At 46.5% G+C, this 19,529-nt stretch overlaps 1 protein-coding gene across 3 annotated transcripts in view; it reads right to left on the minus strand.

Annotated features, from left to right (window-relative positions):
- Wdr91 (WD repeat domain 91) overlaps positions 1 to 14,228 on the minus strand; it is a 37,367-nt gene extending 23,139 nt beyond the window's left edge. Inside the window, exons 1-6 of one of the 3 annotated variants that reach the window (XM_087657219.1) lie at positions 13,810 to 14,228; positions 12,698 to 12,877; positions 11,732 to 11,939; positions 10,260 to 10,342; positions 8,864 to 8,994; positions 7,786 to 7,951 (exon numbers count right to left, since the gene is read on the minus strand). In XM_087657219.1, coding sequence (XP_087513345.1) covers positions 7,786 to 7,951; positions 8,864 to 8,994; positions 10,260 to 10,342; positions 11,732 to 11,939; positions 12,698 to 12,844 — 735 coding nt within the window. In that variant the 5' untranslated portion in view covers positions 12,845 to 12,877; positions 13,810 to 14,228. 3 annotated transcript variants of the gene reach the window in all.
- Between the last annotated feature and the right edge of the window lie 5,301 nt (positions 14,229 to 19,529).

Genomic DNA, 19,529 nt, shown 5'->3' on the forward strand with positions numbered 1-19,529 from the left:
CAAAGCTTCTGTAAGGCAAAGGACACTGTGGTTAGGACAAAACGGCAACCAACAGATTGGGAAAAGATCTTTACCAATCCTACAACAGATAGAGGCCTTATATCCAAAATATACAAAGAACTCAAGAAGTTAGACCACAGGGAAACAAATAACCCTATTAAAAAATGGGGCTCAGAGCTAAACAAAGAATTCACAGCTGAGGAATGCTGAATGGCTGAGAAACACCTAAAGAAATGTTCAACATCTTTAGTCATAAGGGAAATGCAAATCAAAACAACCCTGAGATTTCACCTCACACCAGTGAGAATGGCTAAGATCAAAAACTCAGGGGACAGCAGATGCTGGCGAGGATGCGGAGAAGGAGGAACACTCCTCCATTGTTGGTGGGGTTGCAAACTGGTACAACCATTCTGGAAATCAGTCTGGAGGATCCTCAGAAAATTGGACATTGAACTGCCTGAGGATCCAGCTATACCTCTCTTGGGCATATACCCAAAAGATGCCCCAACATATAAAAAAAGACACGTGCTCCACTATGTTCATTGCAGCCTTATTTATAATAGCCAGAAGCTGGAAAGAACCCAGATGCCCTTCAACAGAGGAATGGATACAGAAAATGTGGTACATCTACACAATGGAATATTACTCAGCTATCAAAAACAACGGCTTTATGAAATTTGTAGGCAAATGGTTGGAACTGGAAAACATCATCCTGAGTGAGCTAACCCAATCACAGAAACACATACATGGTATGCACTCATTGATAAGTGGCTATTAGCCCAAATGCTTGAATTACCCTAGATGCCTAGAACCAATGAAACTCAAGACGGATGATCAAAACGTGAATGCTTCACTCCTTCTTTAAAAGGGGAACAAGAATACCCTTGGCAGGGAAGAGAGAGGCAAAGATTAAAACAGAGACTGAAGGAACACCCATTCAGAGCCTGCCCCACATGTGGCCCATACATATACAGCCACCCAATTAGACAAGATGGATGAAGCAAAGAAGTGCAGACCGACAGGAGCCGGATGTAGATCGCTCCTGAGAGACACAGCCAGAATACAGCAAATACAGAGGCGAATACCAGCAGCATACCACTGAACTGAGAATAGAACCCCCGTTGAAGGAATCAGAGAAAGAACTGGAAGAGCTTGAAGGGGCTCGAGACCCCAAAAGTACAACAATGTCAAGCAACCAGAGCTTCCAGGGACTAAGCCACTACCTAAAGACTATACATGGACTGACCCTGGACTCTGACCTCATAGGTAGCAATGAATATCCTAGTAAGAGCACCAGTGGAAGGGGAAGCCCTGGGTCCTGCTAAGACTGAACCCCCAGTGAACTAGACTGGTGGGGGGAGGGCGGCAATGGGGGGAGGGTTGGGAGGGGAACACCCATAAGGAAGGGGAGGGGGGAGGGGATGTTTGCCCGGATACCGGGAAAGGGAATAACACTCGAAATGTATATAAGAAATACTCAAGTTAATAAAAAAAAAAAAAAAAGCCCTAACAATTGGATTCACCTAACACTCAAATGGCCTAAATTCTATCCGGTCACAATCTACCTGCTCCCAACAGTTCAGGAGAGGTGTAGCCTGTATTTTGTGATTTGCATCTTCTGGAGACAGCCTTGGTAGACACAGGAGAATTCTAAAATTCTTCCTAGAGAGCTGTCCAGCTCTGGTGGGAAACAGGTCTTCCCTGAAGGCCAAGGCATGGGAAGGCAGAGCATCCCGAAGCACAAGCTGTAGACAGGCATCCACTCCCATCCTGCTCCTGGGGCGCAGGCCTAAGCCAGCCTGCCCCCCACTGGTGTCCCGGCAGGGAAGAGGGTAATTTGAAGAGGTGGTTGTTCTTTGCTTTCTCTCGCTGACAGCCAATTAAGGGCGATCTCTTTAAGAAGGTAATTCCTTCTTTTTTTTTTTTTTTTTTTATTAACTTGAGTATTTCTTTTTTTTTTTTTAATTTTTTTTTTATTATTAACTTGAGTATTTCTTATATACATTTCGAGTGTTATTCCCTTTCCCAGTTTCCGGGCAAACATCCCCCTCCCCCCTCCCCTTCCTTATGGGTGTTCCCCTCCCAACCCTCCCCCCAACAGTCTAGTTCACTGGGGGTTCAGTCTTAGCAGGACCCAGGGCTTCCCCTTCCACTGGTGCTCTTACTAGGATATTCATTGCTACCTATGAGGTCAGAGTCCAGGGTCAGTCCATGTATAGTCTTTAGGTAGTGGCTTAGTCCCTGGAAGCTCTGGTTGCTTGGCATTGTTGTACATATGGGGTCTTGAGCCCCTTCAAGCTCTTCCAGTTCTTTCTCTGATTCCTTCAACGGGGGTCCTATTCAGTTCAGTGGTTTGCTGCTGGTATTCGCCTCTGTATTTGCTGTATTCTGGCTGTGTCTCTCAGGAGCGATCTACATCCGGCTCCTGTCGGTCTGCACTTCTTTGCTTCATCCATCTTGTCTAATTGGATGGCTGTATATGCATGGGCCACATGTGGGGCAGACTCTGAATGGGTGTTCCTTCAGTCTCTGTTTTAATCTTTGCCTCTCTCTTCCCTGCCAAGGGTATTCTTGTTCCCCTTTTAAAAAGAAGGAGTGAACCATTCACATTTTGATCATCTGTCTTGAGTTTCATTTGTTCTAGGCATTTAGGGTAATTCAAGCATTTGGGCTAATAGCCACTTATCAGTGAGTGCATACCATGTATGTCTTTCTGTGTTTGGGTTAGCTCACTCAGGATGATATTTTTCCAGTTTCAGCCATTTGCCTACGAATTTCATAAAGTCGTTGTTTTTGATAGCTGAGTAATATTCCATTGTGTAGATGTACCACATTTTCTGTATCCATTCCTCTGTTGAAGGGCATCTGGGTTCTTTCCAGCTTCTGGCTATTATAAATAAGGGTGCTATGAACATAGTGGAGCACGTGTCTTTTTTATATGTTGGGGCATCTTTTGGGTATATGCCCAAGAGAGGTATAGCTGGATCCTCAGGCAGTTCAATGTCCAATTTTCTGAGGATCCTCCAGACTGATTTCCAGAATGGTTGTACCAGTTTGCAATCGCACCAACAATGGAGGAGTGTTCCTCTTTCTCCACATCCTCGCCAGCATCTGTTGTCCCCTGAGTTTTTGATCTTAGCCATTCTCACTGGTGTGAGGTGAAATCTCAGGGTTGTTTTGATTTGCATTTCCCTTATGACTAAAGATGTTGAACATTTCTTTAGGTGTTTCTCCGCCATTCGGCATTCCTCAGCTGTGAATTCTTTGTTTAGCTCTGAGCCCCATTTTTTAATAGGGTTATTTGTTTCCCTGTGGTCTAACTTCTTGAGTTCTTTGTATATTTTGGATATAAGGCCTCTATCTGTTGTAGGATTGGTAAAGATCTTTTCCCAATCTGTTGGTTGCCGTTTTGTCCTAACCACAGTGTCCTTTGCCTTACAGAAGCTTTGCAGTTTTATGAGATCCCATTTGTCGATTCTTGATCTTAGAGCGTAAGCCATTGGTGTTTTGTTCAGGAAATTTTTTCCAGTGCCCATGTGTTCCAGATGCTTCCCTAGTTTTTCTTCTATTAGTTTGAGTGTGTCTGGTTTGATGTGGAGGTCCTTGATCCACTTGGACTTAAGCTTTGTACAGGGTGATAAGCATGGATCGATCTGCATTCTTCTACATGTTGACCTCCAGTTGAACCAGCACCATTTGCTGAAAATGCTATCTTTTTTCCATTGGATGGTTTTGGCTCCTTTGTCAAAAATCGAGTGACCATATGTGTGTGGGTTCATTTCTGGGTCTTCAATTCTATTCCATTGGTCTATCTGTCTGTCTCTGTACCAATACCATGCAGTTTTTATCACTATTGCTCTGTAATACTGCTTGAGTTCAGGGATAGTGATTCCCCCTGAAGTCCTTTCATTGTTGAGGATAGCTTTAGCTATCCTGGGTTTTTTGTTATTCCAGATGAATTTGCAAATTGTTCTGTCTAACTCTTTGAAGAATTGGATTGGTAGGTAATTCCTTCTTAAAGGGGAAGCCCTGGGTCCTGCTAAGACTGAACCCCCAGTGAACTAGACTATGGGGGGAGGGCGGCAATGGGGGGAGGGTTGGGAGGGGAACACCCATAAGGAAGGGGAGGGGGGAGGGGGATGTTTGCCCGGAAACCGGGAAAGGGAATAACACTTGAAATGTATATAAGAAATACTCAAGTTAATAAAAAAAAATAAATAAATAAATAAAAAAAAAAAAAAGAAGGTAATTCCCACCTGCTGGCCCCTGGCCCAGAATTCTTGCTCCAGGGAAGGATAAAATGGCCCGGAAGCCCAGCATGCCTGCTATTTTTGACATGACCTGTTGGCTCTTGTACTTACAGATCCCAAAAGACCTCAGGGACCGGGGGTTTTACAGTTATCCCTCTCACCCCCAATTCTGCAGCCAGATTTCTACTGAAAGCCTGGTGTATGCTCACAATGGTATGAAGCCAGACGTCATGCCTCTGCCCTGTAATCACAGCACTTGGAAGGCTGAAGCAGGAGGACTGCCAGAGTTTGGGGCCAGCCTGAGCTACAGTGTGGGGACCCTAAGCAGGCAAGATGCTGTGAATTTACAACACTAAATGTAAATACTATTTAAAGTGGAAAAGTCTAATAATTTTATATGCTGCCCATTTAACAATAAAATACCATTTATGTTTTCTGTGTGTTCATCCTTCAACAGCAAATAAGAAAGAAGAAGTCTAGAATGGCCATAGTGGGGAAAGACTGAGCCTAACATACCCTGGCCAAGCAAGCTGGTGTGGAGCCTGGTGTCAGTGCCTACAGAGTCCACAGGTACACGCTACCACATCACAGACGTGCTCCTACCACATACTGCACTTGACACTGGTGAGGGAGAAATCTACAGCACTACCTGAAGATCAACTAGGACCAAAGGACAGAGATATTACAAAGTCCCCCACAGAGTGAGGAGCTGCACACATAAGGGATACCAAGCCATAGGGACAGGAGTAAACAGAGAGTGGGTGGGCGGAGAAGCTCAGAAGGGTAAGAGCTGGGCTGTTCTACACAAGCCCCTTTCTGTGTAGGCTGGGGGACAAGCTAAGGTCATCAAAGGTGCACTAACCGGCTTATACTAAGCAAATGCCCTGTGACAGTAGGAAAAGGCCAGTCACATCACCAGAACCTCTACTCGGACGCACAGTAGGACAGGGAGGGGGTGACCTTGAAATTTACGGCGAGCTCTACAATTCTGCTGTTCCCTCAAACCTCAAGTCTACTAGTTATTATTAGACTTAAAACAAATGCTAAGCCTAAATATGACCATTGTTGAAAACAGGAAATGAGTCCGTTGGGGAGACGGTTCAATGGGTAAAGGGCCTGCCACGGAAGTGTGGGGCCGGCCTGAGGTCGGCTCCAGACACCCACGGTGAGATCTAAGAGTGACAGATCTCCAGATCTGTCCTCCAAATGCACACGTACACATGTGCACATACATGTGTGCACACACACATGTGCACATACACTGCAAAGAGACGTGTACAGACGAAAATATTAAAAACAGTCATCATCATAAACAGAAAGAAAATGACCTGGTCAATTCTTTTTCCCCCTAGAATGTACACAGCTATGGTTTCCATTAAGGATCTAGAAAGTTCACGTGAACATACAAGATGGCGGTCCTGGGGTTGGGGATTTAGCTCAGTGGTAGAGCGCTTGCCTAGGAAGCGCAAGGCCCTGGGTTCGGTCCCCAGCTCCGAAAAAAAGAACCAAAAAAAAAAAAAAAAAAAAAAAAAGATGGTAGTCCAACCTTAGTTAGGTTATATTTTAGAGGCAAGCTCACAAATGTTTCATAAACTGTGCATTCTTATCCTCACCTTTAGCTGTAAACTGCACGCACGCACGCACACAAACACACACACACACACACACACACACACACACACACACACACACACACACACAAACTTACTACATGAGCCATAATTCCTGAACACATCAAAAGCGTGGCCACAGTCTGAAGCAGTCTTCGTGTTTGCTCTCAACTCCAGTGAAGCTGGAGTTCAAGGGACTCAATGCTCCACCCACCACCTATCGAGCTTTTAAATGTTGCTCAGAGAGAGTCAGAGAGCCAACAGTAGAGCAGACCTAGCCGCACTCTAGACCTGAAGTTCTGCCTGTGAGATCTGGACTTCGAGAAAAGCAATTACGGAGGTGGCGATGGTTGTTATAACTGTCTCCATCCACACTCAGGCATGCCGAGGTGACAGTCACACAGCACTGACGTCGGATATGGGAGCTGATGGCCAGGACCTTCAGGAGTCCAGCTCTGAACAGTAGAACACAGTTTAGCCTCTGCTGGACACCAACGATACCAACAGCACTTCTGTAGCTCTGTTCCTCCTCATGCAAACGAGGGAGAATTTTAACATTCTGAGTACGGAACAATGAGTCCATGCTCCATCTCCCCCAGGATCCTACGCAGTATTTCCAGCTCAAATGCTACCTCATACACAGTCCTGTGGTGGGTCTGCTGCAGACAGACGTTCGCATCCTGGGCACAAGCAACCACCCTAAACTGTTCCACCAGTTACAACTCAAGTCATGGGTGGCGAAGAGGAAGGGACAGACAGACAATCTGCTGTCTTACGTTACGTGCAGCTTTTAAAAACTCTCTTTCCCTGCATCTCTTCTTCCTCTCGGGGACCAGGAAGTCCCACCTGGACCGTCCATCCAGCAATTGCCCCCCCACCCCCGGCCTGCTTTATTGACAAGTCAAGAACCAATTGGGCAACAAGACCTTTAGCGACAGAACCTCCCCCTTACAGTCTTAGCAAACACAGGAAAAGAGAAAGCAGTGAGGTCTAAAATTCCAAGTCTATTAAACCTGCAGACATCTCAGGTGTGCTGCAAAAGTGCTCTACTGAGAACATCCCCACTGGGCATTTCCAAAAGCATGGATTCTGACAGACTCCACCAGTAAAACCCCTTGGTGGGACTCCGGGCTGCTCTGGACATAAGCAGGAAACCAAGTCCTCTTATCGTGTAACGCACACAAATGTAAAGAATGTTAGAAGTCCTTTGTAGGATCAGCAAATACCAACGCTTAAATGAAAAACTTGGACCTTCACTTTAGTCTCTAATTTACTGTCTGAGTGGCACTAACACTCATTTGTATCACTCAAAAGTCAAAGTTCCAACTGTTGGAACTCACCTAAACACTCAAACCCCCTCCAGCTCCCAGGAAACCTGAGCAAAGGGAAGGATCCCCTCCACAGCCACTCGCTGCTGCCATCTGACACGTCACTGGGGGAGTGTGGCAGACTGACAGTTGTTACCGAGGTGCAGGGGAGCTGGAAGACAAAGCGACTTGGGGCTGAGAGGCCAAGAGCGAGGGTCTGGGGTTCAGCAAGCCCGGTCAGCATGTCCACACACACTCTGCCCTCCATCAGCATCATGCCCTGCACTGCCGGCCACGGGTGAGATGGAAAAGGAGTTCATTAGGTGGATTTTCTGGGGTTTTTTTTCTTTTTCACTAAATCCTCCTCTATAATTTTATCTCTGTTCTCATCCTGCAATGGCATCACTGGCTGGTAAGGTTGGGGGTGGGGGAGAGGGTTGCCGGGAAGGGAGAAAAAAGGAAGAAGAACTGAATTTGGGATCTCATAACACATCCAGGAATTTGGCCCTGAGAAGAGGACCCGCAAGTCCATGAGTGACAGGGAGTCCTGGAAGACAGTCTGACAGCAGGGCATCAGATGTTCTTGACAAGTACTAAAGAGGTAGGGCCCATACTTACCTGACTGCTGAAGGTATCTTTCTTGGCTGAACTCTGAGCCTGAGGGGGGCCTTGGGCAGGTGACAACCTTGAAGGGCTCTTTTTGCTCTGAGGCAGCAGTGAGGACAGGAACCCCACTCGAGGAGACTGGGAGAGGGAGGCAGGCCTCTGGCTGCACACCAATGCTCTGGCCAAGTAAACACAGCACAACATTAGGGGTTAGAGGGGAACGAGGAAAATCCAAGGACACACAACCCTTGACTAAGGTTAGTGACTGGGGCCTTAGCTAGGTTCTGAGACACGAGTTTGAAAGGTGAAGGTATGACCCTTGGTACCATTTCCTGACCAAAGAGAAGAACCAGAAGCACATCTGGCCCTAAAGTGAAGTCCATGGCTTTTTAGAGAGACCCAGGAGATCTCAGGGCTGCCATGTCCAATGGTTGCCAGACACATGTGCTACTGAGCACCCGACTGGGTTAATCCAAACGGAGATGAGCTAGGGCGAGCCACCATGGGATGCAAGGACTTAGTATGAAAAAGAGATACAGGGGAGCTCATTATGTTTGACAGCCACTGACTATGCATTAGAGTAGTTCAAAAATGAGGTTAAATAAAATACGCCACTAAAACAAACGCTGTGGGTCCCCTTTTACTTTCTCCACACCTCTAATAAAAACCTTCTTATTGCATCTGTGATTGGCACTTGACTTCCAGCTACAGAGATCAGACTGCTGCTTTTTAAGGTCACTCAAACTTCTCTCCCACACTGCCTCCCTCTTTATACCCCCAGCAGCTTCTCCTGAGGAATGTGCCCACCTGTGGGGTCCAGTCCTTCCAACCTATGAAGGAGCTTCCCTGGACTCCACCATCTTGACACCCAGCACCGCTGTATAGCTCCCCATCCAGGGAGAACCTTAGCGAACTGGGACCTCACGCATATAATTTGGAGCCAGGCACGCCAAGTCCCTCTGTGGCAGTTCTCCCTCGGCAGACATAGGGCACTACCAGTGAGGAAGTCAGGGTGACACTCAGACCACAGAGAGATCAGAGGACAGACAGCAGCCCTCCCTCGAACCCATAAACCCCCAAGCATACTCACAGCTCCGAGTCCCCAAGGCGGTCCATACTGGAGACATAAGGGGGCAGCTTGTGCTGGACCAAAGCTGCTGCTTCTTCCTGCTGCTGTTCTTCCTTCTTCAGACGATGGACCTCGGCTTGCAGTGCAAAGAGCTACGGAGGGGCAAAGCCCAGTTAGCCAGTGACGTCACATGACCTTCCCTCTACTGAGGGAACTGCCTAGACACACCACATCCAAACCCAGCCAGAAGGGGCATCTCTGCTCATCAAATGGTGGGCAAATGAAAGAGCCACAGCTAATACCACATTAAGAAAGCAAAACACTGGGCTGGAGAGATGGCTTAGCAGTTAAGAGCACCGACTGCTCTTCCAGAGGTCCTGAGTTCAAATCCCAGCACCCACATGGTGGCTCACAACCATCTGTAATGGGATCCGATGCCCTCTTCTGGTGTGTCTGAAGACAGCTACAGTGTGCTCATATATAATAAATAAATAAATAAATCTTAAGAGAGGTTCCCTTTGCCCTTTTCTAAAAAACAAAAAAGAAAGCAAAACACTTTGGACATCCAAAACCACTGTGGGTTTTTCTTCTTTTTATCGTTCAATTAACTTCCTTTTACCACTTCACTGTTTCTTCCTGAATTCACTGGAGGGAAATCCTGCCGTGGTGTTTGGAAATGAGCCTTTGAAACTTGCAGAGGCAAACGTTTTTTTAATGATTACAGTATTGTGGCATCTTCAGTCCTTGCCTGAAGACGATGATGCAGCATCCAAGAACCTTAAACCCACCTCCCCCAAACAGCTTATGAGCTTACTTTCTTCAGCAATATCACTGACACAGATCTTCCTTCCAAGACGGGGAGACTCGTGGGGCAAACCATGAAAGCAAACACAGGCGTCCTGGAGCGCCTCTTTTATCAAGTGTGTTGCTGAATCAGAACAATTCTACCTAGCTTATAAACACTGTAAGGGTGGCTACGGGGGAAACCACCGGGAGGACAGCTAACGGGGCTGGAGAGATGGTTTAGCAGTTAAGAGTGAGAGCTGCCCTTGCAGAGGACCCACATCAGGTGGATGACGGGTTTTAACTCTAGCTCCAAGGGATCTGACTCCCTCTTCTGGCCTGCATGGGTGCCTACACCCACATGCCACACATAAGGAAACTGGATGAGAAGGGCAGAGTGTTGCAAACACATGCTGTCCTTTAATTCTTACAGGTTTGTTCTTGCTTGTGAGGCACACCTGATGTCTAGCATTAATCCTGGCTCTGGTAATCAGAGCTGGTGGAGCCCCAGCTCCCCAAGCCTTGGTGATTCACTTTCATCTGCGAACGGTTCACCTTTTCTCTATTTACCCAGCTCCCACTGCTACCCAGCAGCAGAAGTGCTTCCCAAGGAGCAGGCCTGCTCGGAACGAACCTTCTGACGCAGAACCTCATTTTCTTCCTGGACCTGGTTGGTCCTCTGGCACTCCGCATCAAAGTTCAGGATCACAGGCACCGGTGCACAAAGTTAAAGAATAAGTGTCTGCCTGGCAAGACTTCAAAGTCCTTCACTGCCAAACATCCAAATATGAGACCCAGGGAACAGAGGGCTGTGGAAAGGAAAGAGTCTCTTCCCAATGCCTGGGCCTGCCACTCTAGACCACCTGACTCCTTTGGACTCAGAGACACATGACAATCTGCCTGGCCAACTCTTGCATAAGATATAAACCCCAAACTCAGCCCCCCCCCCCCCGCTCCCCCAGCAAAGAGCTAGTGTTCAGTAGACTTCCCAATCTAAGCTTTAGTGAGGTCCATGCCAACATCCAGCTGGAAGCGAAACTGGAAGCAGAATCCGCCACTAGGCCTTCCCCTTCTCCAGGCTGTCTCTTTCTCCCTGGCAAAAATGCAAATGGATAACACTCTGCAGACTGCATAGCCACACACCAGCCCATGAACACCAATGTTCCAGCTTAGGGCACTGCTCCTTCCCAGCGGCTGCCCAGAGTTCTGTTGGAAGGGCAGAGCCGGTAGGAAGCAAACTGCAGCTCCAACGTGCATGACCTAGTTTGCAGGGTCATGACCTGCTTTGCTCTGAAAAGATAATGAACAACAGGTTCGAGCTGCCCTGGAAGGCCCATGTGGCCATGCTAAGTTCTCCTCAGAAGGGCGGATTCACACTTATCCACAACAGGAAGAGGGAAGAAAAAAAAAAAAAAGCAAAGGCAGGAACCTCCATCAGAACATGTCCCTCCCAGAGGTCAACCCAGCCGCAGTGGCTGGGCCTCTACCACGCCCGAATTTATCAGTGCCTCACCAGGCAGCCATATTCTCACATCAGATCTTGGGCCTTCAACAACATAGTTGTAGGCAGCGAATTACAGTGATGTTTCCTCTCCCTCTCCCTCTCAAGCTCTGAAAATAAAGCCACTCTACACTCCGGCAAGTTGAGGCACACTGATGTCACTGTCCCAAAAGGCTATCCAGACGCGAGCTCGGGCTGAAAGCTCCACCCCAAAACTGTTTTCATCTGCCACCAAACCCCAAAATCAAGCAACACCACGCCCCTCCCCCCCAAACATGTGCTATGCAGAGAGGATACTCTCATGCCTGGCTGCTCCTCACCCTTGAGTTTCCTGACTGAGCCAGTACCAGCACCCAGAAGCTAATGACTTCCTTACCCATGCATATCAGCTATTACTAACACCGCAGATGCAGAACTAGGAATTATGACTCCCTGGACTCGTGACAAAAAACAACCACAGCTTGTCAAGTCCCTCACGTGACACGTGAGTGATCTTTGGGGGTTTTGTGAAAGAAATGGGTGTCCCATGAGCAGTGGCCACCGATCTCAGTATCTGGGTGCCTCCGACAACGGCCACAGCCACATGGGGCAGCATCAAAGGATATGCATGCACTGGAAGAGGACACTCAGGAAGTTGTGCAGGGAAATAATGAAGGTGTCAGCCCACTGTCGGGAGAAGTAGGTAGCGAAGGTAGGGTTGGTGTCCGGGGACGGCAAGAAGGGCAGGACGAACCAATCCTTCCATTCAGCCTGGTTCTGGAGCTCCGTAGCCTGCTTTGCAAAGAACTCCTGTGCCTTGTCATTTCGGTTTGTCTGCCAAGATACAAAAGAGGGTTGCGAGTGGGGAGAAAGGCAAGTCCCCAGGTCAGGCTCTTCACTGTTGCAGAGCAGACAGCCTTTGCATATCTCCTGGCAGGCCAGTTATGGCACAGTATCGACAAACTCCACAATGTGAAGGAAACCATGGCCTGAAGTTCTGGGGTTGGGGACAGCTCAGTTGGTAGGGCATTTAAATGTCTCCCAGGTTCAATCCCCAGCACCGAATAAAACCAGGCACGCCTGTACACCTAGCACTTGAAATACAGAAGTTCAAGGTCATCCTCAATTACATATAAAGTCTGACGCCAGCCTGGGGCAAATGAGACCCACCCAGTTTCAAAATTGAAAGTAAACTGAGGTTCTAACGACAAATGCCATCCTGAAAACAATCCCCAAGTGATGCTCAAATAATCCAAATTACTTCCCCAAGTTAGCTACATGTTGTTTGGTGTTTAGAGACAGGGTTTCTCTGTGCAGCCCTGGCTCTCCTAGAATTCACCCTGCAGCCGGAGCTAGACTGGAGCTCAGAGATCCGCCTGCCTCTGCCTCCAGAGTGCAGGGAATGAAGGTGTGCACCCCCACTGCCAGCCCCAGCTACATTTTTTTATTATTATTCGAAGTTTATATTCTTTAAAATGCTATGCATGTTTATGTGCTTAAAACCAAAGGGACAGAGAACTGGTGAAATCCGATCAGATGACCTACAGATCAGCAGACGTGGGGGAAAGGGAAACAGTCAAAACAAGAAGTACCTGGATTGTGTAGACTAGATAAAAGCGGAACAGGCTGGTTTTCAGTTTGTTGATGGTGGGTCGATATATGTCCTCCAGGCGGCTGAAGAGCCTGCGTTCCAGGTAGCTCCAATAATCCCGAAGGGCAGCCAAGTCATATACCTGCATCAGCTGTTGTAACTGGTCCACAATTTTGTCCACCTAGGGAGAGACAGAATTGGAGGTGGCCGAAGACAGAAGGAAATTCTCACCTCACTATACATAACTTCTTCCTATGGCTCCCCGATGTAAAAACATAATTCAGCTGGCAACCTATAAAATTCCCAGGCTATGTTAACATAATAGCTTTCAAATTATTTTCTCATGCTAGATATAGGGCTTGGAGCTCTAGCAAGTTCAGAAATTCCAGTAGGCAAGAGCTTTGGCTCAGGTGTTAGGTCTCCTTGACCAACTTGGCAATGTCCCTACAACAGCAGTCTTGATTGCTTCACATCGTAAAAATAAGTAAGATCAAATGAGCCAGAGACAATCACCAGGTCCTTGTCCCAGCTCCACAGTTTCCCGATTCCAAGAAACACAGTGATTACCGGTTCCTGCAGGTCGTCAGAGTCCCACCCGAGCCTCAGTGGCTGCTCCCTTCAGCCAAAGACAATCACACCGAGACAGTGTTTTGGAGACTCTGTGTCCATCCAACAGGACACTGCTGTCTGGAGCAGGGAAATGCTTTGCTTTGCCACCAAGTAACCACTAAACTCGCAAAGTAGGAACCAATATTCTAACTTCCTTCTGATGCTCCAGCAACTAGCTCACCGACCTCCCTCAACCCACCTGCCCAAGACCAAGTTAACTCTGCACATACAAACATACAAATCGTAAGCAAAGAAATCCCAAGCACCTCTCAATGGAAAATAGTATCAGAGAAGTTTGTGCCTCAAAGCATGCAATAGGAAATCTGCTGGTGATTCCCTTAATAATACCATTCTTATAACCCCCACCCCAGACCTCAACCCAGCGTTCTGGTGCAGGCCCCTTTGCTCCCGCTGCTACAGAGAGCCAATATTTGAAATTCAGCCTTGTGTTCAACCTTGGCTCTTAAAGCGTTGTACCCATCCCGGCCAACCATTGGACAGCACCTGCTGAGAGGCTGGAATAGAGTGAAGCCCTGGACCAGGAATCAGGGACCCGAGTCCCGATGCTCCTGACTCACTCACTGAGCAACTTCGGGCAAGTCACGACCATCTCCCGCCCTCAGTTCCTCGTATGTTATGTCAAGCGAGGGCTAGACAGGAGACGTCTACAGTCCCCTACCACGCAGTGACAGCGCCGCCCTCGCCCAGGAGGGCAGTGTTGGAGCAGGAGGCCCGCCCCCCTAGCCGCCTCCGCCGCCCCTGCAGGCCCCTCACCCGGAACCCCTTCTCTTTGTCCGCCTTGATCTCGGCATCCAGCTGCCGCAGTGTGTGCGTGAAGCCACGGAAGAGCAGGTACTCCCGGACCAGCTCGTCTGTGCGCTCCACCGCCTCCGCCATCGCTGCGCGCGCGCGCGCCGCAAAAGACCAGAGCGGCTCAGGGCAGAGGGGCGGGGCTTGGCGCGGCGAGGAGGAGCCTAGCTCGGGCGCCTCGTACGTCACGCCACGCCCAGCCTACCAATCGTGCGCCCCGCCCCGCCTCGCAGGCGCCCCGCCTATCTACCCTGTAGCCCCGCCCCTCGTTTTGAGCCAGGTTCCTGACGTCTCTGCCTGCTGAAGTTTTCTGGTAAAGCAGTGTGTCACCTGAATTGCTAACACTGCTGCCTCGATCCAAGTAAAATAAAGCTGGACCTTGCTAACGTTCCAGATAGTCACGGGGCGGAGAGGGAGTGATGTTCCCTACTTATTAGCATGACACTGCAGAATCTTTTGTCCTCTGCCCTCCTCTTAAAAAAGGAGACCCAACAGGTCAGTGTGAAGTCAACTCCCAAAAACCAGCTTTTCTTTTTTTCTGTGCCAGGGCCTCACACACGCTCAACTACTTTGAGGTTTTGTCGCAGTCTCACTAAATTGCCCACACGGGTTTTCAACTTGCAATAAAAAAGCCCCACCACCAGTTCTGTCTAACCCTGAGTTCCTGAGTAGGAAGACTTAACTATACCAACCAAGATGTACCACTTAGAGGAAAAAGGCAAGTTTCAGAAGTGTGTGGCCTATGGTCCCAGTTTCTTGTTTGTTTTTTTCAATTAATTGTGTTTTTGTGAACAGTTTTTAAACTCAGGAAAACTGTAAAACAGCCTACATTTGTTTTCTCTGAGGGATTTTCAGTTACTTTTTCCCTCTTCCTTTTCTTATTTAGAAAATTATTTGAAGATTGAAAATTATTTACGGGGTTGGGGATTTAGCTCAGTGGTAGAACGCTTGCCTAGGAAGCACAAGGCCCTGGGTTCGGTCCCCAGCTCCGAAAAAAAGAACCAAAAAAAAAAAAAAAAAAAAGAAAAGAAAAAAAGAAAAAGAAAAGAAAATTATTTACAAGGCATACACATTTTGCCTTATTTCTTCATCTTTGAGATAGCACTGATAATGTGCACTTTGCAGTCATAATGAAGATTTGATAAGATAGTGCGTGAAGACCAGGCTTGATGGTATGTACTCTGGAGGCAGAGCCAAGCAGGTCTCTGTGAGTTCTAGGCCAACGTTTCTAAAAGATCAAATTATACACACACACACACACACACAGGTGCGGGTATTTATGCTCATGTGGGCCCCAAAGAGAGCATTGGGTGTCTTCTATAATTCTCCACCTATTCCTTCAGAGGCAGGGTCTCTCCCTGAAACTGGGGCTCTCATTTTCATAACTAGGCTGGAAGCCAGTAAACCTCCACAATCCTGTCTCAGCCCACCTCAGAGCTGAGGTTACACTTATTTATAGGAACATACAACTTGTTACATGGGTGCTGGGATCCAAACTCTGGTCTTCTTGATCATGGAACAAGCAGTCTTAGCTACTATGCCATCTCTCCAGCCTCAAGATTATATTTTATATATGTACATATATATATAAGTATATACATATATAAAATTATTTCTATAGACTATATAATATCTTGATTTTTATTACATTTATTCATATAATATAAATAATGTTATATACTCCTTATTCATATTAGTATGTTAATATATAATGCAATATATAATATACTATACAAGATATAATATATACTTACATATAACATAAACATAAGTTTTTACTTATATATTATATAAATATAAAAATATATTTCTTATATATTTATATTTTATAATGAATGAAAAGCATTCTCTCTGTGCCCTCCCATACACATCTTGTTCAATTTGAAATGTCTTCAGGCACTCATACTAGCCGTCTTTTCTCCTTCCAGTGTTTGTTCAAATGTCATAGCTCAAGTTTTTTCTGTTTTTCTGTGTTTCTAACAAACTGGGTGGCTTTGAAAGGAAAGAAACTTAGTTCTCATGGTTCTCTGTCAAGCTAAATTCAGTCATCTATGGAATAATAATAATAATAATAATAATAATAATAATAATAATGAGAATAATAACAGCAACAACAATAAAAGGCAGAGAAAGGAGATTTGTTCAATGTGGCCATCTTGGGAAGAGGAATACATTTTTCTAAAGATCCAGTGACCCACAGATCTTTGCTGTCTTGGCATGAGGTTCAGGTTGAAACAGAAGGCAGGAAGTGTGTATGAGTAAGCAGTCCTGGTCGATTGTGGTCCTGCCCATCACTGGCCCTCACTGCCTAAACTCCAGCCTTTTCCTGCAAGCGTTGTAAGTTATCAGAAATGAGTAGAATCTCTTCCCTGGAGATAGCTTCCTCTTCTGGCTGGCACCAGGTTTCAACCATTCCCTTCCTGCGGAATGAGCTTCCTGGGAAACTCCAATTCCTTGGGAAGCATTGCGTCAATAGTCTGAGAGTAATAGCACAGACACACGGGGGTGTCGCAGGACATAGAGTCCTTCCCACACCAGGGCAGGTGCACCTGTGGGTTCTTAAAAGCCCCACCACCAGGCACTGTCACACTGGGGATCAGGTTTCAACCTACAGCATTAGGATCACAGTATTTAACTTCTTAGAGAGGTTTCTCTGGCTGCCCTGTACAAAACAGCATTGGCCTTACTCTCTATTCTTATTCACCTTGCCTACCTGTGTGCTTCTACCTAGTATTTATGACCATCTTAAAAATCAGTGTTTTCTTGATTTAATGACTCGTCTGTCTCTCCCTCCATTAAAACATTTGCTTGATAGATGGGAGAAGAGATTATCATGTCTTACTTTCTACTATCTCTTCAGAGCACAAAGTAACGTTCGGCTCATAGCCCTAACGCAATAAACGTTTACTGCGGACAGGGTCAGTTAGGGCCCAGCCACCTTCAGGCAAGCCCATTCTTGGAGAAAAACTGGGGAAGCAGAGAGATACAGTCCCAGATGGAAACAAAACCAAGGAGGTTTGAGCAGGCAGCATAGGGACCCAGAACATAGTCCTGCTACCTGCCCCCACGGAAGCATCTGATATCACCTTTACACTGATGTCTTCCAAATACTCCTTCCAGCCCAGGCCTCTCTCCTGAGCTCCCATGTGATATCCCAGGGATGTGTCTATCCCATAGGTGTCTCTAACTGAAAAGCACGACCTCAGCTCCAAAGCACGGATGGAGGCTTTAAGTTCAGACCTGTGATTGGGGCTTACAAACTATAGATGAGAAAACACGGAATGCAGTAGTCACACTATGAGGATTCGACCCCGAGATGGAAGACCTATATCTTTAACATTAAAAACCAGTACATGTGGGCTAGAGAGACAGCTCGGCGCTGGCTGCTCTTGCAGAGGACTCTAGTTCAGCTTCTAACGTTCACATAAAGGTTTACAACCATCTGTAATTTTGATTTCAGAGGTTCCAATGGCCTCTTCTGGCCTCCGTGGGCACCACACACACACACGTACAGTACACATACATATGCGCAGGCATTCTTGCACATAAAATAAAAACAAATGAACCTTTAAAATAAAACTGTATACAAATGTTTATTCATAGAAACCAAAAAAACTGGACATACTCTAGATGTCCTTTGACAGCATGATTTATTCATAGACTATCTTTGAAAAATGTCAAACACAGAAATAAAGAAAAAGTACCATTGGTTAGTGACTGGGGGACATGAGAAGCCAGGGGAGTTTTATCATGAAAGGGGGAACATAAGGGATTCATATGGTGGAACTGGTCCTCGTCATGGCTGGTTGTGGATGCACATGTGCGTGATGAAGCACATACATACAAACACATAAGAAACCTCACTAAAGGGGTTGGGGATTTAGCTCAGTGGTAGAGCGCTTGCCTAGGAAGCGCAAGGCCCTGGGTTCAGTCCCCAGCTCCGAAAAAAAAAGAACCAAAAAAAAAAAAGAAGAAAAAAAAAAAAGAAACCTCACTAAAGCCATTAGCTTAAAAATATCAATATCGGGGCTGGGGATTTAGCTCAGTGGTAGAGCGCTTACCTAGGAAGCGCAAGGCCCTGGGTTCGGTCCCAGCTCCGAAAAAAAAGAACAACAACAAAAAAAAATCAATATCATGGTGGGCTATTATGCTTTATTTTTATAAGATGTTTTATGGCAAGGAAAAACAAAGATTACATTGGTCTTCCTGGATTATTCTTTGGGGTTGCATATTAATAGTTATCCTAAAACAATAAACTGAAGGTTAGGCGTGTTTGTTTGTGCTTGGGTTCAAGCACTCACAGGTGCACCTGTGTGTTGAGGTCAAGTGTCCTCCTCAGTTGCTTCTTCCCCTCATTTTTCTGAGACAGGATGTCTCGCTGAACCTGAAGCTCACCAATTGGCTAGACTGCTTAGCCAACAAGTCGCAGGTGCTTCCTCCGTGCTGGGATTACGATCATGGACCGTCATGCCTGGCTTCTCCTTGGGTTCTTGTGTTTTTACAGGAAGCACTTTACTAACTGACCCACTGGCCCATCACCATTAAAAGTATGGATTCTGGGGCTGTAGAGGTGGCTCAGAGGTTAAGAGCACTGACTGCTCTTCCAGAGGTCCTGAGTTCAATTCCCAGCAACCACATGGTGGCTCACAACCATCTGTAATGGGATCTGATGCCCTCTTCTGGTGTGTCTGAAGACAGCGACAGTGCACTTGTATATAATAAATAAGAAATTTTTTTTTGGTTCTTTTTTTTCGGAGCTGGGGACCGAACCCAGGGCCTTGCGCTTCCTAGGTAAGCGCTCTACCACTGAGCTAAATCCCCAGCCCATAAATTTTTTTAAAGTATGGATTCTAGTTGCAATACCATGACTTTAGGTGATATTCTTATAGTCTGTATAAGAACACACATACAAATATTAGCAATTATTGGTTGCAGTAATAGACATATTTGTGGGCGTACCTGAATTTCTGATATTGTTCAAATTCCTTACTACAAATATATATTCAGCTTGATTTATAGCTATAAGGAATGAAATATTTTTTGAAAATCTATTTACTTGTTTTATGTATGTGAGTAAACTGTCGCTGTTTTCAGACACACCCATTACAGATAGTTGTGAGCCACCATGTGGTTGCTGGGAATTGAACTCAGGACCTCTGGAAGAGCAGTCAGTGCTCTTAACAATCATTCCATCCCAGGAATGAAATATTTAATAGCATCTTCATTTCCTGTAACAGCCATATCTCTGTCTTCCTTACTTTCTCAAGACCTGGTCTCAGCCGCTCAGGCTGGCCCGGAACTCCATGTATATAAAACAGCCAGTTCTTGAACTTGCAGCGAACCTCCTGCCTCTGCCTCCTGAGTACTGGCATTACGGATGTCCGCCATTGTGCCTCACTGTGCCAGCCATCCTT

This window comes from Rattus norvegicus, chromosome 4 (genome assembly GCF_021556685.1).
Source record: "Rattus norvegicus strain SHRSP/BbbUtx chromosome 4, alternate assembly SHRSP_T2T, whole genome shotgun sequence".
Lineage (NCBI taxonomy): Eukaryota > Metazoa > Chordata > Mammalia > Rodentia > Muridae > Rattus > Rattus norvegicus.